At 41.6% G+C, this 25870-nt stretch overlaps 1 protein-coding gene across 3 annotated transcripts in view; it reads right to left on the bottom strand.

Moving 5' to 3' along the window:
* SCAMP1 (secretory carrier membrane protein 1) overlaps positions 1–25870 on the bottom strand; it is a 92588-nt gene that overhangs the window by 50167 nt on the left and 16551 nt on the right. For all 3 annotated transcript variants that reach the window (XM_037902960.2, XM_043547045.1, XM_037902961.2), the window contains 3 exons: positions 15875–15952; positions 9209–9313; positions 8799–8910 (listed from right to left, as the gene is read on the bottom strand). In XM_037902960.2, the coding sequence (XP_037758888.1) occupies positions 8799–8910; positions 9209–9313; positions 15875–15952 (295 nt within the window). The remainder of the gene's footprint in view (positions 1–8798; positions 8911–9208; positions 9314–15874; positions 15953–25870) is intronic.

Here is a 25870-nt window from a genome sequence, read left to right on the forward strand (position 1 = left end):
TGGCTGAAGCATGAAGGTACATTGAATCTTTAGCGCATCTGGCATGTAAATATCTTGCAGCGCCAGCTACACCAGTGCCATGTGAACGTCTGTTCTCACTTTTGGGTGACACTGTAAACAAGAAGTGAGCAACATTATCTCCTGCAAATTGTAACCAAACTTGTTTGTCTGAGCAATTGGCTGAAGTAGGACTGAGTGGACTTGCAGGCTCTAAAATTTTACATTGATTTATTTTTGAACGTAGGGTTTGTTTTTTGGTTTTTTTTACATAATTTCACATTTGTAAGTTCAACTTTCATGACAAAGAGATTGCACTAGAATACTTGTATTTGGTGAACTGAAAAATACTATTTCTTTTGTTTTTTTACAGTGCAAGTACTTGTAATCAAAAATAAATATAAAGTGAGCACTGTATACTTTGTATTGTGTTGTAACTGAAATCAATATATTTGAAAATGCAGAAAACATCCAAAAATATTTAAATAAATGGTATTCTATTATTGTTCAATTGCACGATTAATTTTTTTAATCGCTTGACAGCTTTATAAATTACAATGATTTGCATGTGCATATATGCAATACGTATGTTTTTCCTAAAGTTAATTAAGTATTTTAGGAAAAATTCTCAGAGTAGCGGCACCAGCAAGGGCTGGTGGCCACACATTGAGGACACCAAAAAATTTGTTGAGAGAACCCCTGGGCTAGAGTCTCAGTTCCGTTAGAGTTCAGGCTGCAGCAGCTCTGGTGCTCAGAGGTTCCAACAAACAGTTTCAATAGCATGTTACCCTAATGAGAGGTGCCAACTTTCTAATGTGCCAGGGGGAGGAGGGGCTGCTTCTCCTGGTTCTGCCCCCACTCCAGCCCTTCCCCTAAGGCTCCAACCCCGCCCTGCATCTTCCTGCCCCCTCCCCCGAGCATGCCCTACTCTTGCTCCCCCCCAGCGCCTCCTACACACCGCAGAAAAGCTGACTGTGGCAGACAGGAGACACTGGTGAGTAGGGGCTCATCAGTGGGGCCGTCAGCGGGTGGGCAGAACTGGCGGGATGGGGAGGACCTAAGTGAGCATGGGGCTGCCAGTGGGTGTTCAGCACCCGCCACTTTTTTCCCCATGCGTGCTCCAGCCCCGGAGCACCCATGGAATCAGCGCCTATGACCCTAATGTTTCCAGATTCCTGAAGGCTATAGATAAGCTGAGACTTGCAAATAGTTTACCCGATTTCCACAGGGACTTGAAACTTTATCGTTAGTTATAATCTGTATTACTAGAGCATCTAGGAGGCCTAATCATGGACCAGGACCCAACTGTGCTTGGTGCTGTACAAAATGGGGAAAAAGACAGTCCCTGCCCCAAGGAGCTTACAATCTAAGTATGCGTCAAAAGAAAAACAGATTGATACAGACAAATAGATGGAGTACAAGGAAACAATGAGACTGTTGAGGTGAGCATAACAGGCATGCCAGCAGCCTAACCCTTTTCAAGTTTTTTGTAGGAGTCACAGCAAAAGGAGAGTTTTGAGGAGGGATATGAAGTAGGATAATGAGGTAGCTCAGGGAGTGCCTCCCAAGTACCTGAGGAAGCACGAGAGAAAACAAAAAGGTGCTTGTTTGAAAATGTAATAACTGGGCAACAGAGTCTGGCCTCATGGTATGTGTCGACCCCTCAGTACAAATTAGAGATGATGGGCAGAGCAGAGATTGACCGTGTGTGCACTCTGTACCTCAAAGCACCATCCTAAATCACCCATATTCACCACTGTCATAGAATTATGGTATGTTTTGTACAAAGTATGCCTTGTGAGGTATCATTTTAAAGTCTTGATCTGTTGAACATTAATATCCTGTTGGATTGTCTGTGCTATCATCCTATCTGCAGTTATCAAGTTTTGCTATGTGCGTGTTACTGAAATATGTTGAGATTTTGGGAACACCCACAACCAGCAGGGATTAGCCAGACATGCTGATGGCCCATTAAAGGGGAATCCACTTGCCCAGCAGCCATCCCAGAAGACTTCTCAGAGAGACAGAGCACATAGACAATGGAGACTGCTTTATCAATGGGGTTGGATTCCCATGTCACAAGCAAGACATCTTTCCAGCAAACTGAAAGAAATTATAAAGAGGGAAAGTGACATCATGACTTGGCCTTACTCCCCCCACAACTCAGCCCCAGGAAGAAACGTCTGGAGGACAAAGACTTCGAACTGAGGAGGGTGGTCCCGCGCTGAAAGGGAATCCTGGGCTGTGTATTGAGGAACCATACCATCTGTTAGGATGAGACAGATTCAAACCCTGCTTGATTCAAATCCTGTTCCGTTTATAGAATTTAGACTGCAAATTTGTTTTATTTCTTAGGTAACCAACTTTGATCTCTATGCCTGCTACTTACAATCACTTAAAATGTATCTTTCTGCAGTTAATAAATCTGTTTTATATTTTACTTTACTGTGTGTTTTGGTTGAGGTGCTTGGGAAATCTCAGTTTACAAAGGCTAGTGTGTGTCCCCTCCGCATTGAGGGAGGCACGGATTGGATAATAAACTTACACTGGTCAGGCTTCTGATCAGGGCAAGACAGTACAGTTCCGGGGTGCAAGGTTTGTTAGCTGCGGGGGAATTGGCCAGAGCCTCTCTATAGTTTGTCCATGAGTGGCTGGCAAAGCATTCATGTAATCAGTTGGGTATTACTCCTGAGAAAATTCTACGCCCGGGTAGGGGTGGGGAGAGATATGGATTACAGAATTCATACCTTCCACAGATTTCTTGGCTCCCCCACAGAAAAATGGGGGAGCCAAGAAATCTGTTGGGAACACACCCCCCTTGCATGGCAGCCCGGGCACATCTGCTGGGAGCAGCGGGGGGGGGGGGGGGGGGGGGGGGGAGAGAGAGATAGGCTGGGTGTCCATCCATCTGTGGAAGATGTTAAGGGGGTGGGGCTGGGCGCCTGCCTGCGTGCAAATGAGTGAGAGAGACTCATTCTGTCCCTCTTGTAGCTGTTGCTGCATCCTGGGTTGGAAGCGTAGAGCTGTGTGAAACAAACTCTGTCCCTGAGGCAGAGCAGAAATATAACAGGCAAGCTGCTAATGTTCCCATTGTTAGTTAATTGTTCCCATTCTTAGTCAATTAAGGCTACTTTACCTTGCCAAAGTGGCGTAAAGGAGCCTGATTGTAAACGACAGCAAAGGAATCCTCAGATAGCAAGGTCAATGTGATTTCTCGCTTTTTTTCCCTGTGCCAGAGAGGCACAATGCAGTTAGATTACAGCTCAGGATCTATTTTACTTATCCATTTAAAAAAAATGCAGGGCAATGATTAGCAAAACTGTATGACTTTCATGTGTGAAAGTCTGAGCAATTTAAAGCGACAGTCTACATTACAGAACACCAAACACCAAAATAAAAGTAATATGATTTAAATGAAAATCCAGGATTATGACTGGAATGCAGGGTCTTGGTTACCAAGTATTTGTAACTTAACTTTCATGTGTTTAGGACAAGGGTCGGCAGCCAGTGGCACGCGAGCTGATTTTTAGTGGCACTCTGCTGCCAGCTGGGTGAGAGATGAGATAAGTCAAAGCTACAGGTTAGGAAAATGATCTTTGCAACAACATTCTGGACTGATATGAGTGGGGAAAAATGCATTTGTCAAGGCCAAAGAGGATCTTAGTAACTGAGGGTGCAAGACGCTGAGAGCTTAGATGAGAGTTTTACCCATATGCATTGATAAGAAAAGCTGTATCTTAGAGACATTATGCAGAAAGAATCAGCAAGGTTTTGATATAGCCTAAATGCGAGGACCTAAAGAGACATCCAAGTCAAAGATGATGCCCAGACTGCAGGTCTGAGTAACAGGCAGAATGGTAGTGTTGTCCACAGCGATCAAAAAAGGAGATAGTGGTGAGGGCTTGGGTATATGGGAGAAGATTGGAAGCTCTGTTTTAACCAAGTTTAGCTTGAGCTGACAACTAGACATCCCCAAAGAGTTGTCAAAAGACACAGACCGAGACTTTAGTTTGGATAGAAAGAGAGCTATATAGATATTCAGGCCTGTCTGTAAAGGCCTATACTCTAAGAATTTAGGTGTATTCCTATCACTTGGCTAGTTATAGAGGTATAAAAGAAAGAATCAAAATCACTGTCTGCCAGCCTTCAGAAGAGCCTTCTCTTACTGTGACAGTCTGAGGCCCTGTTCTTAGGCTGAGATCTCTGGCTAAGCAACAGAGGCAGCCATAAGCTGGGAAGTGTACGGTCACATCCTCACATTCCAACCTAGTCACATTGAAATAAGGTGCTATTGGGCTGTTAGGAATACAATCCTGTCCTGATAACGCCTATCACCTCCAGAGAAAGGGAAGTGCTTTGAAGATTTCAGAGTAACAGCCGTGTTAGTCTGTATTCGCAAAAAGAAAAGGAGTACTTGTGGCACCTTAGAGACTAACCAATTTTATTAATTAAATTAATTAATAAAATTAATAAAATTGATTAGTCTCTAAGGTGCCACAAGTACTCCTTTTCTTTTTGCCTAGAAGATGTAAAAGGAAACTTAGTTTGATAGCATCCTGTCTGGCAAGAACTCACTTATCAATAGCTGGGATGTGAAATCCTCATTTCTGTGTTTGTTCTATCACTGTAGTCCCCATTTCCCCATTGTTTATCTGTATAATCTCTGTCTGGTTCTGTGATTGTTTCTGTCTGCTGTACAATTAATTTTGCTGGGTGTAAACTAATTAAGGTGGTGGGATATAATTGCTTAAATAATCATATTACAATATGTTAGGATTGGTTAGTTAAATTTCAGTAAAATGATTGGTTAAGGTATAGCTAAGCAGAACTCAAGTTTTACTATATAGTCTGCAGTCAATCAGGAAGTAAGTGGGTGGGTGAGTGGGTGGGTGGGTGGGGGAAATGGGATCAGGGAATGGGGGTGGGGAAATTGGAATCATGTTTGGCTAAGGGCAGGAATGGGAACAGGGACACAAGTGTAAGGCTCTGTGGTGTCAGAGCTGGGAAGGGGGACACTAAGGAAGGAAACTGGAATCATGCTTGCTGGAAGTTCACCCCAATAAACATCGAATTGTTTGCACCTTTGGACTTTGGGTATTGTTGCTCTCTGTTCATGCGAGAAGGACCAGGGAAGTAAGTGGGTGAAGGAATAAGCCTGCTAACACTAGACCTGAGAGTAGTTAGCACAGACATCGTAGTTAAATTTGTGTTTGTGCGCTTTCTGAAGCTGCCCAGAGATCAGGCACAGAGGAAAAAGTGAAGGGGACAAGGACAGAGTCCTATGGAACCCTTACAGAAAGTTGGTGGGAAGATGAGGAGAACCCTCCGAAGGATAATTAGAGAGGTAAGGAAGAAAACCAAGAAAGGAAAGAATCACAGAAACCAAGGAAGGACAAGATTTCAAGAAGAAGAGCATGGCTGACTGTGGTGAAGGCACCCGACAGGTCAAGGAGGATGGAGATGAGTACTGGTTCTGAATGTTAGCTAAGAGGAGGTCATTAGAGACTTTGGTGAGAGTGGTTTCAGAGCAATGCAAGGGGAAGAGGCTGGATTGGAAAGGGTCTAGAATGGAACTGAAGAGAAGAGAAACTCCAGGCAGTGACTGTAGAGTGCGCATTCAACATGCTTAGAGACTAAAGCAAGCAGGGAGAGGGGTGTTAGATGGAAAGGCAAAGGGGGTCAAGGAGTTGAATGGCTGCTCCTCCTTTTAAACTCCAAGGTTTTACCTGTGATTTCTACCCTTAAATTCTGTTTTTACTAGCAGTATGTTTAGTGAGAAGAGGAAAGTTGCAAAGTTTTCCTGGAAACCCACTTCTGTATAATTTTTCACCATTATAAGATCACACTGTTGGCTCTGCTAGAATCCTGGCCCAAGACACCGACTGCCTTTCACCTGAACCTAGAAATCATCCTATCCACATTTGGCCCCACCTCCAAGACTCTGACAGAGAAGGCTACATTATCTAGAAGTACATAGAGCCCTACAGATTTACACGGGAAGGAAGGCATAGTTTGGGTAGTCTCAGAGACTCCAATCCCGCACCAGAACTTAAAAGTCAAGTTGTCTCTCAATTCACCACCTCTAGATGGATTAGAGAACTGATTAATTTCCTGTTGCAACATAAATCTCTAATCAACAGAAACTTTTAAATCTCACCTTTCCTGTTCAGTAACATCATTATGTGCAGAAAGAGGGAGAAACTTTTTGAACACAGATATACAAGCCTAGCTAATAGGCTTCTGCCGACACTTTTGGCAAGCATTACAGAATAGGACTGCTATTGTGACCTTTTGCAGAAGGTGATGCAAATTATATCACCCATAGTTAAAAAAACAAAAACAAACATACACACACCACACAACCTACTTTGGAAAGTCCCAAGCATCGGTACAAATGACCTAAGACCAGGGGAAATATTTTCTAATTAATTTTCTTACTTTGAAATAATCTATACCAATTCAGACCCTTATTCTGTAAAATTTAGGTGCCTGCCTCTCTCATTACTGAGAGTTTTAATGTAGAGTCACTGACATGTTCAGATTTCTCATAATTACTCAAATTTTAATGACTATTAAATAATAATGTCTGAATTTTTTTTTATTTGGTACAGCTTTCAAAATAGTCAGCTGAGGAATGCAAGATGACTAGAGGGCATACAAGAGGGTCTGACATCCCACAAGAGGTTTCAGTCTCTGTCTTCTGGTTGGAAAGACCTATAATCCAAGATCCTGTCTTGACGGGTAAGATTGCATTTTTCAATTAAGTTACCTGAGCTAATACATGTTCGCCTCCCCAAGGCTAAAACAAGGCCAGCTAACAGAGCTTCAAATGTGTTCAGCTGCATCTTAATTGCGCTTTTCAGTATCGTTAAGCTAAATCCAGTGATCTTTACACACTGACAAACACATACCCAATACGCTCATCAAAATATACTCCAAGTATCTGGACTAGTACAGAAGAGATTAGGAAAGAAAATTAACAGGTAAGGAAAATTTCTCCTTCACTTGTGTCACATAATTCCCAATCTGCCATGCTTCTCATACCCAAATGATAAAACCTAACCTTTCCCCTTTTGATCCTTAGGGACTAATCTTTTTTCTTTCCAGTGATCCAAAAGAAGCCTTCAGATTCCACATATTTCTCAGAACCCTTGGTGCTCACTGCTGCAATATAAGAGAGGCATAGTAAGAAACAACAGGTTCCAGGCATCCGGAAGCATGTCTGGGATCTCAAAGTTCCCTGTTCCTTAAGATGCAGTAGAAAGGAATAAGACTGTTCCTAAGGACTAGAAAAGACAAGCGGAGGGAATAGGGCATGTCAGATCATCAATAAAATTTATCTGTGAAGAGGATGAAAGGTAATAGGTGGAGGGGAAATTCTGAAAAAACTGCATACAAACTAATGAATAAAGAAAACAACCGGGGGGGGGGGATAGACGATGACAAGCAGAAAAAAAAAAAGACTAGAATATCCAAAAAAGTAAAGGTGACTGTAAAGGAAAATTTATCTGCAATTATTTTTCTTTATTAAAAAAACAGCAGATCCCCAACTCCTGGGTCCTTGATTCCAACAAGTGACTGACAGGAAATTCCCCAAATATTTGAATTCTCAAGTCATTAAGCCAGCTGAGCCAACTGAGTTTGTACAGTGGCCTGTTGTGCTCCCAAACGAGTTTATTTTCTGAGCACTTGGAAAATCCTGCCAGACAAATGCTAAGGGCCCAGAACAGGTGCAAGAATCCTACCTTATGCAGAAAAAATAAACTCTCACAAATTCAAGATTGTGTATTTGTTGTTTTTTTCTTGTTTTGGCCTGAACTTTTTCTTTTAAAGCAGACCATCCCCACATCTGAACTTTCCAGCACAATGTCCAGTTTACACCTTGCCATTTTTATACCATACTCCTCAGTAGCAGGTTTCTGCAATTAAAAATTTGCAGCAGAAACACTAATTTTGCTGCACTTCACACTTACTAAAAAGCAAAAACGAAATACAAGTGAACTGATAGTGAAATTTAGCAATGAGGGATATAGCGCAGGACACAGTCACCTTAACCAAAAAAAAAAATATCAAGCTTTTGTCTGAATTTTTTTAACTCATTATTGTTACAATTAACACTCAAGATTATAAATTTTAAAAAAATCAGTGCAAAAAGTTAAAAAAAAGTTCTTTTTTTTGTTTGCATATTCTTCACATTGATAACATATTATCAGTTTTACTGTGTCAGCTCTTCATGGAAGGAAACACAACTATCTCTGTGTTTGTACAGTAACTAGCATAACGAGATCCTCATCAGGGACTATGGGCACTACCAGTAATTGATAATGATCAGAACATTTCATTTATTTGTGTGGATCTCCCAACCCAGCAAAATAGGATAGGAAAAATATCAAAGATAAGAAAGTTATTGTACCATGACAAATATTGGCAGAAAAGGAATCAGGCAGGTGTAGTACATGAGACTACTTTTAATTACAATTTTTTAAAATTTGAACTGTTTCAAGTAGTTAATGTTACTTTAATTTAAACCAAGAATAAAAACCAATAGTTAATACAGTAAAGTACTGATTCAACAAAACCTTGTTACACGTTTGCACTACAGAAGTTCACACACTACCTCAAAAACTAAGTGTGAGATTTTTTTTTATGCAGTCTTCTGAAAGGCATAGATTTCTTTTCCTGAATGAGACCCTAAAAACAAATACTTCAGACCTTTGTTTTAAGCAGGCAAGCAGAAAACAGAAGTTCAGAGTTTTAAAACTTAAATCTCTATTAAAAAGAATTAAGATCGTGATGCATACCACCCTGTCGATTGAGATTCTGCATTTCCCTTTCTCTGCGATCTAGTTCTGCTGCTTTTCTTTCTAGTTCTTCTTGGCGCTTAAGCAGCTCAGCCTGGGCCAATGCATGCTCCTGAGGAAAAACAAGCACCGTTAGATATCAACAAATGCACAAACTTGGAATTTTTGTTCTTGTGTGTATGTTCTTCAATTATGTTGCATTCTCAGTCATGAATCAAGACAGACCTCCTATTTTAATTAATTAATGCAACAACTTATACCTAATTACAGCACTTGTTTCTGTAAAGCATAGCGCTGATTACAGAAAGTAATGCTGCTTTATAAAATTAACATTGGCCTAAAAAAGTACTTTTATATGCAATTAGAATTTCTTTTGCGATTAGCCCATTCTCAAAATGTTATACACAAACCTTTGCTACTTGTGTGTAAGCAGGAGGTTCCTCTGTTGGTTTCATTATAGCTGGTTGTGTACTGGGCGCAGGTGTATTAGGCATTTTCACATTTCCTGGTGGAGGCTAAGAAAAAGTGAAAATTATAAGAAGACACTTTCACAAACAGATACTTTATACTATGGAAGACTAAGATTATCTACTGTACTTTTTTTTTTAATAAAGACATAATAGATAAACAAAAATTCTGTGGTAAGCTGCCTGCAGTAATGCTGATCTTTAGGAAAAAATAATTCCTTCTTCTATGATAAAATATTATTTATACAGTACACTGCTTGCCAGAGATGCAACACAGTATTTTATAAATAATTGTAAGTAGCACAACGCAGGAGTTTAAACTGATTCAGATATGAACTGGGGTAAGTGAAATGATCAGTTACGGGAAGCCCAGGAATTAGAAATGACCTATTTATATCATAAACAGAGATCTCTAGGACTTTTCCTAGCACAGACTTATGTCACCTATTGAATAATTAGTAAGGTAATATACCCTCCTATTCAATTTTTCAAATCTGAAGATAATTGTTCAGTGTTCATAGTCTATTGTTTAATATCTCCATTAATACTTGCTTTTACAACTTACGAATTTCAGGCATTATAAGCACTTTTCAATTATCTGCATGAAGGACTGGTTACAGTTTATTTCTAATGGTTACAAAATAAGCTTTTTTGGTTGTGTTATTCCTCTCCGACTAATTTCAATATCCCTCCCTCTTCCTCTTTATCCTCTATACACCACAGAAATGATGCCTTCATATTCTCCCAGATTTCTGACGAAGATAGGACTTGAACTGACACTAGCTGGATAGGTTAAGATCAAAGGACTACAGTTTATCCTTTGGAGCTATCCAACAGCAGTGAAACTTTTAATGCTGGAAAACTTTTGGCTCCTCTTTCTACATATGTGCCGTGTAATCCTTTTTACAACAGAACCTCTGAGTTGAACACCAGAATTACGAACTGACCAGTCAATCAGACACATTATTTGGAACTGGAAGTACAAAATCAGGCAGTAGCAGAGACAAAAAGAAAACGCAAATACAGTACAGTAGTATGTTAAACTACTAAAAAAATAAAGGGAAAGCAGCATTTTTCTTCTACATCGTAAAATTTCAAAGCTGTGTTAAGTCAACATTCAGTTGTAAACTTTTAAAAGAACAACCAAAATGTTTTGTTCAGAGTTACAAACAACGTCCATTCGCGAGGTGTTCATAACTCTGAGATTCTACTGTAGTTCATGAGCCTTAGGAACGTTAGGCTTGAGCCTACCTAGAGACACAAATTATCTTGAATACCATTTTCAATTGTGCTCCCCAAAAGAGCTAGTGGGTGCCATGTACTCTCTGGGAGTATCCCTCAAGCAAGTGAGCCTCCTGTCCCAGGATCAGAGTCATGGTTTGACCCAGGTCTGGGAAAAGCAACATTAAGAAATATAAAACAGCCATACTGGGTCAGATCAAGTTTACATGGTCCATCTAGCCTAGTATCCTGTCCAACAGTAGCAAACACCAGATTATTCAGGGGAATGAACCGGGCAATCATCAAGTGTTCCATCCTCTGTCCTCCAGTCCCAGCATCTGGCAGTCAGTGGCTTAGGGACACCCAAAGAATGGGGTTGCATCCGTAACCATCTTGGATAATAGCTATTGATGAACCTATCCTCCATTAATTTATCTAAACCTTTTTTGAACACAGTTTATACTTTTGGCCTTCACAACATCCCCTGGCAATGAGTTCCACAAGTTGACTGTGTGTTGTGTAAAGAAGTACTACTTCCTTTTGTTTGTTTTATACCTGATGCCTATTAATTTCATTGGGTTATCTGTTTTTTGTATTATCTGAAAGGGTGAATATGTTAGTGTTATTTACACTCTCCACACCATTCATGATCTTATAGACCTCTAACATAGCCCCCTCCATCCCCCCAGTCACTCTTTTTCCCCCAAGATGAACAGTCCCAGTTTTACTAATCTAACCTCATATGGAAGCTGTTCCATACCTCTAATCATTTTTGCTGACCTTCTCTCAACCTTTTTCAATTCTAATATATCTTTTTTGAGATGAGGCAACCAGAACTCCATGCAGTATTCAAGATATGGGCATACAATGGTTTTATATAGTGGCATTAGGATATTTTCTGTTTAATCTATCCCTTTCCTACTGGTTCCTCATATTGTTAGCTTTTTTGACTGCTGTCACACATTGAGCAGATGTTTTCAGAGAACTAGCCACAATGACCCCAACATCTGTTTCTTGAGTGGAAAGAGCTAATTTAGACCCCATCATTTGTAGGAATAGTTGGGATTATGGTTTCCAATATACATTACTTTGCATTTATCAACACTGCTAAACTGTCAACTTTCAGAAAAAGCTAATACCCAACTCTTTTCATCAGTATCTCAAAGAACTATAGAAAGGGAGGTCAGTATTATTATCCCTATTTTGCATATGGGGAAGCTGATGCACAAAAAAAGTGAAATAACTTGCCCAAGATCACCCAGCAGGCTAACAGAAGAAATGGGTTTAGAACCTAGGTCTCCCACATCCCAATCCATGCTCGATGCACTAGACCAAACTGCCTTTCCTTAGACTCCACAATAGTGCCTTTTTGAGTCCAAACCCTAATTCTGAATCCTAACTCATATCCATTCTTGTGCCCAAAATTCAAGAAGGCTCTTAATAAATTGGAGAGGGTTAAGAGAAGAACATGCCTTCTAGTGATAGAGAGCTCAATCCTTTTAGCTTAACAGAGAAGGCTAAGGGTGACTTGATTACAGTCTGTAAGAATCTGCATGGAGAACAAATAATGGGCTATTCAAACTAGCAGAGAAAGGTATAACACAATCCAAATCGCTGGAAGTTGAAGCTAGACAAATTCAGACAGGAAATAAGGTGTACATTTTTGTCAGGGAGCATACTTAACCATTGGAACAATTTACCAAGGGTTGTGGGGAATACTCCATCCATGACAATTCCTAAATCAAGACTGAATGTTTTTCTGAAAGATATGGTCTAGGAATTATCCTGGGGAAGTTCTATGGCCTGTGTTATACCAGAGGTCAGATTAGATGATCACAACGGTCCCTTCTGGCCTTGGTATCTATGAACCTTCTATGGATCATATCTGAGTACAGTAGCACAGAGAACTAGAAAAAACTAAGATATTTCTCTTTGATCTCTCCTCACTGAGTTCACTCCTTTACTATATAAAGTTTGAGATTATGTGTAGTAAAATATTAAAAATAAAACTAAACAACAGTCAATATCTTAATCTGATAATAGAACATTACAACGGACTCACCTCATGGGATCCATGAGTTATTTTAAGTATTAAAGCGTGTTTGCAAGCATGGATTAAAAATAACCTTGTGTAAACACTCCAAGAATAACTGACATCTTTTCTTGCCACTTCCTGTATAAATTAGCATATAAGAAATCAATTCTCCCTCTAGTTTACCAGAACTCCTGAACATATCTCTAAATAGACTTTACACTTACATTCAAGTTAAACTACTCTGAACACATTCCTATTCTTTAACTGAAGCAGGTCACCTGGCCTAAGAGAGTGGTAAGAGTGTCTACTTTAATAATACTCTGTTGGCATGACAAATTATACAAATGTTATCAAAATACACAGAAGAGAAGCCTCAAGAATATATGATTGGAAGGCACAGTCTGACCAAGATTGTTATTATTTGTATTACATTAACACCTGAAAGCCAAACGAAGATCAAAGCATCCCTGTGTGCATAGTACCCATTCATAAAACAACTCCTGCCACAGTTTATAATTGAAATATCTAGTCTAGACGGGGCTTCTGTTTGCATGGTACTTTATGGACCCTAGTCTACAGCTCTAGTTTAAGGTCACTAATTCTAGTCTTGGCAAGGCTGCAATAACTGTGCACATTTTGTTATGAGGTAATATGCTAGTACAATATGGCTGAGCAGGTATCTTTAAAAATACATCTTGTGGCTTTTAATTTGTTCTTCTCTTATCTTGTATATTTGGTGTTCAAACATCTACTATCTTGATCATTGTTCAGTTTAGGAAGAGGATATCAGCTTTACTGGACCATAGGTTATTGTCAACATGAGCTATTTATTTAACATCATTTGCAGAAGAAACTGATAATCTTTACTTGTTAGGGAAGGGATGTTCAAGGGAGACAACGTAGAGGGAAAGGATAAGGAAGGGCTAGATCTGTTCTAGAGTCATTGCTGCTGAAGTGTGTGTATGTGTGTGCGTGCACAAAGTATTTGTTTGCAGAACTGTACATTTATCTCCTCTCGGGTTTTCATACCAGTTAATAAGAGAAACAGTTCATAACTGAACAAAACCAAGAAAAACTGGCTTTTTTCCCCCAAGACCATCTAGAATGCTCCAACAGCATTTGTCCAAAGACACAGTAAGACACACAACCACTAATTCAAACAATGAAAACCCACAGGAGCAACATACACAGGCTCCAGATGGCAAACTCAGGCAACAGCAAAGGCATCAGTTTTGAAAACAAAAAGTGGGCATATGAACACAAAACCATTGAGGTTCATTGAGTAAGTGGCAGAGTATTCCCCATCTGTCAGACTGTGTACCTGTACCTCCATCCTAGACATCTATTACTTTTGTTAACTGAGTTTTCATTTATATTTTATTTGGATTGGAGTTTTTAAAAAAGAAATTTACTAGCAGCTTCTAGATTCATTGACTATCATGTAATCTCTTATGATTAACGTCATATGACAGGGCCAAAAGTCTTACCAAAACACCCATATATCACAGTTTTATCACAGGCATCTATTAAGCATTTAATTTTACAGTTATTTAGTGGAAGTCCTGAAGCTGGGAAAGATTTAAGCTTGCTTGTTAGGCATAGCTTGAAAAGGATAGGGCTAAAAAGCTTCACATAGCTTGAAAAGGGTAGGGCTAAAAAAAATGCCTGTTTTATTCTTTTATGCCAAGCATATCGAAGTAATTTAATAGAGCTAACTGAACTTTTAATTAAAAAAAAAAAAAAAGTGGCCCTTTTTTCCCTAAATGAAAGTTTTCATGAGAAAGTCTTTGGTTAAGAACTCACAGCTTATTTTTGTTTAAAAAATGCTGAAACTAGAAAGTGTCTGCCAAAAATGTACAATTTCTTTTTCCAAAAATCTTTACAATCTAAACTGGTCTAATTGATGTAGGGCTTAAGGGAAAACCAGAGCCCAGGACATAGCAAAGAGGCTTCCTGGAAAAGTAGTGGCAGGCTGAGGGACAGAGGAAGAGAAGACTCCCCCTGAATGTAAACTGGCTCTTTTATTCCCCCACCTCCTTTCTTAAATCTAAAGTGAAATCCTGATCCTAATTAAGTTAATCAGCTTATCCCAACTGAAAGTGCCACTGTGGCATCTTTCACCACTAACCAGAAATTAAGAAATCTTTCTAAACAGAAAACAGTCAGATTTCTAATTGAAATTTCCTGGGACTTGATTAAGTACGTACATCTGTGGTTATATACCGTCATAATAGCCATACAAGATACATTTTTTCATAGCTTCCTATTATAATGAAGCTGAGCATGTTGGTTACTTGCCTTTAGCAAGAAAGCCTGTCAAAGAAAACGTCCCTCCAAATAAATGCTGCTGTTGCACTTTAGCTATAATGTCTGTATAAGAATTCGGTTTAAATAAAGTATTCATAAACATCGACATCTCATTGATCCTAAAATGAACTGTGCTAACATCGGTCACTAAACTCAAACTTTCCCTCTCCCTTAGCACCACCACCCACCACAAAAAAAAGGACACTACTCTAATTTTGTTATGTGACTGGCATCTAGGATGAGGCCTATCTGGATTCTTTGGATATAAGCTCTCACGTGCCCAATTAAGGGCTATTATGTTTAGCTCCTCCCTTCAACAGAACAGATTCAGAAATTAAAAGTGCATTTTATAATCATACAAGTTAACAACAACAGCACAGCTATAGCTCCAGAATTCTCAAAGAGGAATAATATGAGAAAACTACAGATAGCTAGATTCATTTTGCATATTTCCTGTACTAATCTATGTGGACCTGCAGTAAGACTGCTATTCCAGTTCTTGGCTTCTCGAACACACACTACCAAAACTGTCTGATAGAAAGACAAGATAGATGAATATCAATCACAGAATAAGATGTCAAATTTATTTTATTTACAATTTAAGTCAGATTTTAACCTAGGACTGAAAGATTAGTGCACATAGTCATTATACCACAGAATTTTTCCTTTAAATAGTATTTTAAACTTGCTGTTTTTTGTCATGACAATTTGTATAATATTGCTTTTAAATTTCAGCAATATCGAGCAGTTTTGTGCAGCCACACTGACATACATGCGCACGCACTGATTCTTTCCAGGTAATTTTTGAATAGCCATGATAAGACAAACTAGCAACAAGTCACATGCTTAAGTCCCACTGAAGTCCACCCACATGACAAATCCACATGTTGTTTAGGGCCTAACTTTATTTATATATCTTCTCTTTTCCGTCATTAGTCCTTCACATTCCTAAGCGTGAAACTTCCAAACTTTCTGTAAAGCAGTTTTCCAAAGAACTCTCAAAAAAAATATAAGAGCATATTAAAGAAATAAACTAGTGTGCTTACTGTTCTGGAATCTGAGAAAGGATTGTATTCATCTAATCCTGGTGGAACATTTCTTGTCACTTGTGTAACCGAAGGATCCTAGAAAAGAAAAGTTATGTAAAAGATGTACATACATACTAAAACTAGTGACAATGCCTAAACAAAGAGTCGAGACTTTCATCATGTTAAATTTTGTTAGCAGTAGACAACCACTTTCCAGGTCATATACTTTTTGAGCCACAACCATGTCCTCACATCAGCTTTCATATAAATTGCTCTGCTACACATTTCATGAGCTGACAATATTAAAGAAATTACTTAGAAAAAAGATAAGGAGAGCCTGACTCTTAGTTCGGTTTTACTTAGGATCTTTCCCCAACATATATCTTGTGGTCCAAGTTTTCCATTCATTTCAGTAGAAAGATAATCAGACTTACAGAATACCACAAAAGGGTACTGATGTATTTCTTTCCTAGATAAATATCCATTTCATATAGGTAATAAAACCTATGCATACCATATCCAGGATAAGACAACTGCATTGGTGTATTAGTAAGAGCTAACTGAATGGACACACACACTGCAAATTTAGCCTGAAATTTACAATTTTGTAACGATATACTTCATCAAATTTAACCAACAGAGGTGTTTCTACACTTTTTTTAGTTCATTGCTCAATCTGAGAGAAATGAATAACGTAAACAAGCAGCAGGAAGGTCTGGTTCCCCACTGGCTGTGGAGGCTGTCAGTGACCAATAGGTTTAGTTCTGCCCCCAAGCTGCAAGCAGGCTGAAGTAACCCTTGTAATGGATCTGTGGACCGCAGCACGATGAAGAACTGTATATATACTATCAGAGATCTCCTCTTTCCAAAATGCAGTTTTGGTTTTTTGGAGGTTTTTTAGCCAAATAAAAATAAAAATAAATAATCTAGTTTTTACAAGAATCTACTTTCTGTAATCTCTCTGTAAAGAGGGACCTCTACCATCTCCAGTATATATTTTATATATCCAGTTGTCTCCAGTATATATTTTAATTATGGAACCAGACTTGAATATAGTGTTCCAAGTGAAACATTACCAGTCCCTAGAAATGGCTAGTGTAACTTCTTACAGTCTCTCTCCACTTCTCAGGATTGCACTGATTGCTGCTCAAGTTAAAGCATTGTAACCTTTTTTCCTGCTGTTGCACTACAGCACGTCTCTCAAATTTCAACTGGAGATCACACAAAAGCAGGCTTCATGCTAGCTCTCTGAATGCAGAGACAAACACGACAATGAAGGATTAAAAATGCAGTCAATGAAGTAAATATTGACTTATGCACTAGCCTGAAAAGAGGAAACAGAATAATTTTTAACAAAATATGAAACTTCTATAATTCAACAGCATCACAAAATATTTAATATTTCATAGAAGCCTTTCAGATTGCAAAAAGGGTTGCGTAATAGAACCTTATCTAAAAATGGAGAAATGTACACCAATCAATTAAAAGAAACTTACAGAACACAAGTGCACGTACAGATTGCTGGGAAGAGTAGGAAGAGAAACAACTGATACAACTGATCCCTTAAGTTTTAGGGGTAAGCCCCAAATCTCAATTATGTGCTGGTGTAGACTCCAACAGTGTCAATTTTCGGTCACCAAAAGTTCCCTCTGTACCCTCCTCATGCACCCTATTATCCATCCTTCATACGTCCACAGCTACGTTTTCTCACATACATACATGGGCCACGCATGCACCGCCTATATTATCCCCGTGTACTTGGGCAGTCCTCATCCAGTGACCTAATTCTGGATCACTACCTAAAAATGCCCTCTGCCACATACCCACTCTGTCCAACAGTATTCACATACATACTGGTAATTTTCTGATCACTGGTTCTGAAACTTCTCAATCTGCAAACCACTCATGTTTCAACAACTGAGAGTAGTTTGCCAAAGTAACATCACCACCAGCCAGGGCTGCAAGCAGGAGGAACAGAACTGACAGTAAGCACTCAAAAGCAACGAGGAGTCCTTGTGGCACCTTAGAGACTAACAAATTTATTTGGGCATAAGCTTTCATGGGTTAAAACTCACTTCATCAGATGCATGGAGTGGAAAATATAGTAGCGAGGTATAAATACACAGCATATGACAAGATGGAAGTTGCCTTACCAAGTGCAGGATCAATTCAAATAAGGTGGATGTGTCCAGGAAGATTGAAGTGTTCTACTGGTTTTTGAATGTTATAATTCTTAATGTCAAATTTGCATCCATTTATTCTTTTGCATAGAGACTGTCCAGTTTGACCAATGTACACTTCAATCTCCCTGGACACTCAACAACAGAGTTAAAAGTGGCAATTATTCAACAACAAAAACTTCAAAAACAGACTCCAACGAGAAACTGCAGAACTGGAATTAATTTTCAAACTGGACACCAGCAAATTAGGCCTGAATAAAGACTGGGAGTAGATGGGTCACTACAAAAACTAATTTCCCCCTGCTGATACTCACACCTTCTTGTCAACAGTTTGAAATAGGCCACCTTGATTACACTGGCCTCATTAGCACTACAAAAGTGATTTCCACCCCTTCTTGTCACCTGTTGAGAATAGCCCACTTCCACCTTAACTGAATTGGCTCATTAGCACTGACTCCCCGCCCTCCCCCCAACTTGGTAAGGCAACTCCCATCTTTTCATATGCTGTGTAGTTATACTTCCCTATTGTATTTTCCACTCCATGCATCTGATGAAGTGGGCTTTAGCCCACGAAAGCTTATGCCCAAAAAAATTTGTTAGTCTCTAAGGTGCCACAAAGACTCCTCATTGTTTTTGCTGATACAGACTAACACAGCTACCACTCTGAAACTAGTAAGCACTCAGTCCCTCAGCTACCAACTTCTCCCCTCTCCTGGTCTCTCCCAATCTAATAGGGCCTGGAGAAAGCAGGGGATAATAACAGAAGGTATGGCAAAAAGGAGAAAAAGGGAACTCCCAACCAGTGAACTAAGCATGTTCACCAGCTGAGGGAGCTGTCAAACAAGAATCACCCTGCCTAAATAGGTATAAGAAAGCACTAGCATGGGCACAAGGGCAAGCCTGTGGCTACATCTACACTATGGAGCCTATGTTGGCATCGCCCCCTAGTATAGATGCTGCCTACACCAACAGAAGGAGTTTTTCTACTGGCAGAGGACCACCACTTCCCTGAACAACATTAGCTACGTCGAAAGATGCACTCAGGGTTTTAGCAACATAGCTGTGTCTGTCAAGGGTGTGTGTGGGTTTTTGGTTTTTTTTTTTTCCACACCCTTGATGGACGTAGATATGCAGGTATAACTTAATTGAAGTTCAAGTCTTACACTGACTGATGTTAGCTAGCTGTGGATATTTTCAATTGTTTGTACTTCAGCCAATTGTTTTGCATTATTTGAAGTACAAACAATTGCACTCTGTAGTGTAGACATGACCAAAAAGTCTTCCAAGCATGAAGATTTAAGATACTGAAGTGTGCTATTTTCTTCCATGATGTTATACTTCTACACTAAAGATTCTGATGTGTTGGACCATAGGCGCCAACTCTGTGGGTGCTCCAGAGCTGGAGAACCCACAGAAAAAAATTAGGGGGTGCATCACACCCACTGGCAGCCAAGCTCCCCTCCCTCCCACCCACCTGCGGCCCCCCCCAATCAACTCCCTCGGCCTTCCTCCCCTGCCTCCCTCCCACCATAGATCTGCTGTTCTGTGGCATACAGGAGGTGCTGGGAGGAGACGAGGGCACGGGGCACGCTTGGGGGAGGGAATGGAACTGGGTGGGAAGAGGTATGAAATAGGGGGAGGGAATGGAACTGGGTGGGAAGAGGTATGAAATAGGCGGGGTGGGGCAGAGTGGAGGTGGGGGTTTGGGAGAAGGGGTGGAGTCAGGTGTGGCCTGGGTCAGAATGGGGGGGGGGGGGGGGGCAGCGGCCTGGGACAGAGCTGGGGTTGAGCACCCCCGGGGCAAGCAAGAAGCCAGCACCTGTGTGTTGGACCTCAGACAGAGTTTTGAAGAACACTTACATCTAGTATCAGAGGGGTAACCATGTTAGTCTGTATCCACAAAACAACAAGGAGTCTGGTGGCACCTTAAAGACTAACAAATTTATTTGGGCATATGCTTTCATGGGTAAAAATCCCAAGTGGGTTAGTTATAGTCTTCCTCATCTTCCCCCTCACCAATGGTTGCCATCCTGGCATCTCCAAAGGGATACATCTCTCCTTCCCAAAGCACATAGGCTGGAATGTGTGGAATCTCTTCTTCCCAAAGCACATAGCTGGAACACTATTTTATAATGTGTTATGCTGACGAGACTGTGTCTAATGCACATTCAAGTAGGCGTTTCAGCCTCTTTTCCTTACTTGTATTTCCTCACCCTACTAATGTTGGGGTGCCCTTCTTCCAAAGGTTATTAATCCTTTTACCTCAAGTTTATAAGCCTATGCCTCAATTATTTACCATACATCCCTGTGGTCAGACATCTGCTGATGTCCCTAACTAAATATATCACAAGCTGGCATAAACTAGCATCTTGTGATTGCCTATCAGCAATTTAGTCGTTTACAGCATTCTATCTTGTGATCTAGGGTTACTCTTGGCTAGCTATTTATGCTAAGGCTTTTTGGCATTTATGCCTTAGACAATAGCTTAGCCAAACTTACAGGCCTTGAGAGTTGTAGGCTCATTGCATTATTGCCTTAACTTATACCACCTATGCCTCACCTAGCAAACTCTTATATGTACAGGCTACAGATGTTGCAAATTTTTAAGGTTATACACACGAACAAAACAATTCTGATGAAGGTAGCAAATTATAAAAAAGCAGCCCATTCAGTTGTAACACAATGTGGAGTGCAATCCCAACAGCTCAAGCAAAATAACTTGGATTGTGTCCTCCTTGAATTCTAGCTACAGTGACAGAAATTATTTTAATATCTCCATGTACTATTTACATGTGCAGAACAAAATTAAATCTGTTTGGAGAATCAAAGACCTCTACTACTGGGAAGCTGGTGACCATGTAAACAGCTTGCGAGCCACATGCAGCTCCTTTACAGTTAAAGTGCGGCTCATGGAGCCCCCCAACCCCTCATATTCTCCACCTGCCAGACTGGGGGGGGGGGGAAGGGCACGGAGGGGGAGGACTTGAGGCTTCTGCCCTGCAGTGGGGTGGTGAGACTAGGGGCTTCTGCTCAGCGAGGAGGGGGTGCTTGGGGCTTCAGCCCGACTACCCCTTTCCCCTATGGGGCTGAAGCCCCAAGCCTCAGCAGGCCACCTCCCGCAGGGCTAAAGCCCCAAGCCCTGGCATGCACTTCCCACAGGGATGAAGCCCCAAGACCCCCTTCCTACAGTGCTGAAGCCTTGAGCCCTGGCAGGCCCCTCCCACGGGGAAGAAGCCTTGAGGCCCCCCCAATACCCGCAGGGAAAAAGCCCCTAGCCTCACTACTCTACGGCAGGGCAGATGCCCCGAGCTTCAGCAGGCATGGCTCTCAAACTGCTGAAGATTGTTGTATGCGGCTCCAAAGGTCAATAATTTTGGCCACCCCTGTATTAAAATTTCAGACCAGAGAAAATGACAAATGAATTGTATCAATATTCATTAGATAAGGAAGGATATGCTGATTTAAAGATGATGACAAAGATCTAGCTGAAGCTGATAAAGATAATGAAAAGCAAGATGCTTGAAGAGTTAGCCTGCTGCCTACCTAGCATAAATGCATTCTAAAGTGACTTTTTATAGCCACTGTGTGTTTAATCTTTTTTGTAAATGTCTTCTTGAATAATATTCAAGTTCAAATGCTAACCTTTGCTAAAATTATCCTTTCATTTTGTAGAATTTCATTTCATTGTGTTTTGCATTTTTCTTAGTAAAAATAACTCCATTAAGTAACTTTTTTTTTTATAATTAGGCATAAATATTCATCTAAGGCTAAGTCTACTAGAGACCATAAAGTCTCACTTTTGCTACTATTTTAATAACTTTCAAATGTTATAAACGTTTCACCATTTTTACATTATTTGACTGTTCAATTGACCAACACTACTTACACAAACAGCTCTTCTTCATTTCAATTATAAACTGTTCACTGGACCCCTATCCTTTTTACATTCTAACTTGCAATTAAGTTGTTCTGTATATCGTCTGCAATAACCTGCAATTCACTTAGCTTTACCTACTAGACATGGATGATGTGAATATAACTACTATTAATGCAAAGCCCCTAAGTATGAAACTGTAGAACTGCTTAGAACAGTTTTAAAGGGCACGCTGCTATCCAGTTCACTGGGGATTTCCCATTTTAACGTATGTTTTCTCTGTTCCTAGTGACAACTAGAATGCTAAAATCTTTGCCTCTGATGCATAGCTTCCAGTGATTCAAAGAACAAGACAGTAATCTTTCATTTGGTACCCCACACAGAGTAAAGCATACCCCATAGAGAGAGAGAGACAAATACCACCATGCCCCCCCCCGCCAAAAAAAGGGAAGGAAGGAAGGAAGGAAGGAAGGAATCGATATAATTAGACTGCAACATTTCTACAGGAACCACGAAGGCCCCGTCTACACTGGCAAGTTTGTGCGCAGTAAAGCAGCTTTGGGCGCTGTACCTCCCATGGTGTACACACTGCCAAGCCACTTAGTGCACAGAAACTGCGCAGATGCAGCACTCTAAAACACCCACCTCGATGAGAGGCGTACAGCTTACTGTGCCGCGGCTACAGCGCTGCAGTGCCAGTGTAGACACCATGGTGATTACAATGCTGTGATTGGGCCTCTGGGAGGTGTCCCACAATGCCTGTTCTTACCTCTCTGGCCATCGGTTTGAACTCTACTGCCCTGCTGCCGTCAGATGACCAACCATCAGCCTCACCCCAAACATTCCTTTGAAAATTTGAAAGTCCCCTTCCTGTTTGCTCGGCGATGCGTGCAGTGGTCTCAGCTCACCTTTCCAGGTGGCCATGCCTGCTCCACACACCAGACAATCCTCCACTTGAAGCAATGCTGAGCTGCTGGACCTCATCGACATTTGAGGAGAGGAGGCAGTGCAGTCACAGCTGCACTCCAGCCATCGGAATTATGATACCTATGCACCGATTTTTAGCTGCATTATAGAAAGGGGCCATGACCAGGACACACTGAAGTGCAGGGTCAAAGTGAAGGAGCTGTGGAACGCCTAGCACAATGCGCGGAAGGCAAACTGTTGCTCCGGTGCTGCGCCCATAAGCTGCCGGTTCTACAAAGAGCTGGACTCGATACCCAGTGGTCAACCCACCTCCACTGTGAAGTCCCCTATGGATACCTGGTTGGCTTCGTTGCCAGTTGAGAGTGGACCAAGCCAGGAGGAGGCAATCTTGGATGAAGAGGGGGAGGGGGAACCAAAGGCAAAGGATGACTCGGAGGCCAGAGATGCATGCAGTCAGGAGCTCTTTTCTACCCTAGAGGAGCCTAGCCAGTCACAGCAGTCAGAGTTTCGGGAAGAGCAAACAGGAGAGGAGGCCCCTGGCAAGTGGATCTAATTCTGGGAATTGCTGAAGCGAGTTGTTGAAGGCAGAAGGGCTGCAGAAAGCAGGCTTGTCTCCGACCGCATGCCAAGTTTGAGCAGCCGAACAGGCTGTTGATACACTCCCTCACTTCATGGGAATCTCCCTCAGAGATCTCCAGGAAACTCTCATGGAGATACTGGGCAATCCGCTCCTGCAGGTTCCTTGGCAGAGCTGCTTTGTTTCTTGCCCCATTAACAGGAACCTTCCCACACCACTGTGCCATCACGGGGCCGGGGGGACCATAGTTGCACACAGGCTAGCCACATACGGGCCAGGGCAGAAGCCACAGGCTTGGAGAAGACCCTCCCTTGATTTCCTGCTCACCCTCAGCAGCAAGATATCTTCCATAATGAACACCTCCTGTGGAAAGTGTGGGGACAGGAATGATTATCAGGCCCCTCCACAGTGCTGGCTCTCCCCAAGTGCCCAAGAGCCATGTGTTCAATGTAAAGCAGGGTCCGGGAACAGTGATTTACCCTGCCCCTGTGGCTACTTTCCATTTTGGGGTCTTGTGACTTGTGTGCTTGCGTCAGGTCAACCAGTTAGTGACAGGTGTGTGAGCACTGGCTGTGTTTTAAAGCACTGAAACAGTGTTGTCTGTGTTGCAAACAATACTACTTCTGTAAAATGTTGCATTTAAACTTCACAGAGATGACCTTGGGAGGACAGCCTCCCTCTTTGTTATCAGCGGCAGAATGGTTGTGAAGAATTAGAAAGCGTCCAAGAAGAACTAAGGAGGACTTTCTGCATGAGGTTATGATGCACTCTGCAGCCGAGAAAAAGGAATTGAAGCAGTGGCAGGACAGCGAGAAGAGGGATCAAAAAGAGAACGCGGCACACCAGAAAGAAGACAAAGAGCGGCTCTTAACAGTTATGGAGCACCAAGCGGACGCGCTCCAGGCAATACTAGCTCTTCAAACCAAGCTGCCCTCTCCTGCAGCCACTGTTGCAAAACTCTTTCCCATGCGCCCCCATACACACACCCCGCCAACACACTTATCAACCTCCTGGCTCCACTCTCTACCCGTAGCATTCCACTCCTCTCTCCTCACAGTCCAGCAGTGTGGACTCCTAATACCCACTGCACTCAACACCCATCCCTCTGCAGTTTGGCCCTGCTAAAGAACAGCACCCATTGCATCGTACTCCAAAAGAGAAGGCTGGGTATGATACCTGGACATAAAAAATCTGTAGCCATCCCGGGACCCCTCCTCCTCTTGAGACCTTCTATTCCCATTCCCTCATCCTCCTCCCTGCTGATGATTTTTTCATTTGACTCTCTCCTCTGGTTGTTATTTTTCAATAAAATAATTGTTTGTTTGAAAAGCAATCTTTATTCTATTAAATGAAAGCAAAAAGAGCACTGCAAAGCAACATATGAATTATGTTACAGCCCCTTCTTGCATCACATGCACCAATCACCTCCTAGCATTACAAGCACGGCAATCCTGACCATAGCAACAAATATTCAAATTGCTGCCTCAAAGCATCCCTGATCCTTATGGCCCCCCGCTGTGCCCCTCTAATAACCCTGGTCTCCGGCTATTCAAACTCAGCCTCCAGGCACTGAGCCTCTGCAGTCCAGCCCTGAGTGAAGCTTTCACCCTTCCCTTCACAAATATTTTGGAAGCATACAGCACGCGGCTATAAGCATAGGAATATTGTCATTGGCCAAGTCCAGCTTCCCATACAGGCACAGCCAGCGGGCTTTTAAACGGCCAAATGCACACTCCACAGTCATTCTGCACTTGCTCAGCCTGTTGAACCGCTCCTTGCTGCTGTCAAGTTGCCCCGTGTATGGCTTCATGAGCCACAGCATTAAGGGGTAGGCAGGGTCTCACAGGATCACAATGGGCATTTCAACTTCCCCTACGGTGATCTTCTGGTCCGGGAAGAAAGTCCCTGCTTGCAGCTTCTTCAACAGGCCAGCATTCCAAAAGATGCATGCGTTGTACACCTTTCTGTACCAGCATGAGCTAAAGTCCATGAACCATCCAAGGTAATCCACAGGCACCTGGAGAACCATTGAGAAATACCCTTTATGATTAATGTACTCAGTGGCTACGTGGTCTGGTGCCAGAATTGGAATGTGCGTGCCATCTATCGCCTTTCCGCAGTTAGGGAAGCCCATTTGTACAAAGCCATCCACAATCTCACAAATGTTGCCCAGAGTCACATTCTTTCGGAGCAGGATGCGATTAATGGCCCTGCACACTTCCATCAATACGACTCCAACGGTCGACTTTCCCACTCCGAACTGGTTAGCGACCAATCGGTAGCAGTCTGGAGTAGCCAGCTTCCACAGTGCAAACACCATGCGCTTCTCCTGGGCAGCTCTCATTCTCGTGTCCTTGCACCGCAGGGCTAGTGCGAGCTAATCACACAGGCCCATGAATGTGGCTTTCCTTATCCGAAAGTTCTGCAGCCACTGCTCATCATCCCAGACGTGCATC

Source organism: Chelonia mydas, chromosome 5, assembly GCF_015237465.2.
Source record: "Chelonia mydas isolate rCheMyd1 chromosome 5, rCheMyd1.pri.v2, whole genome shotgun sequence".
NCBI lineage: Eukaryota > Metazoa > Chordata > Testudines > Cheloniidae > Chelonia > Chelonia mydas.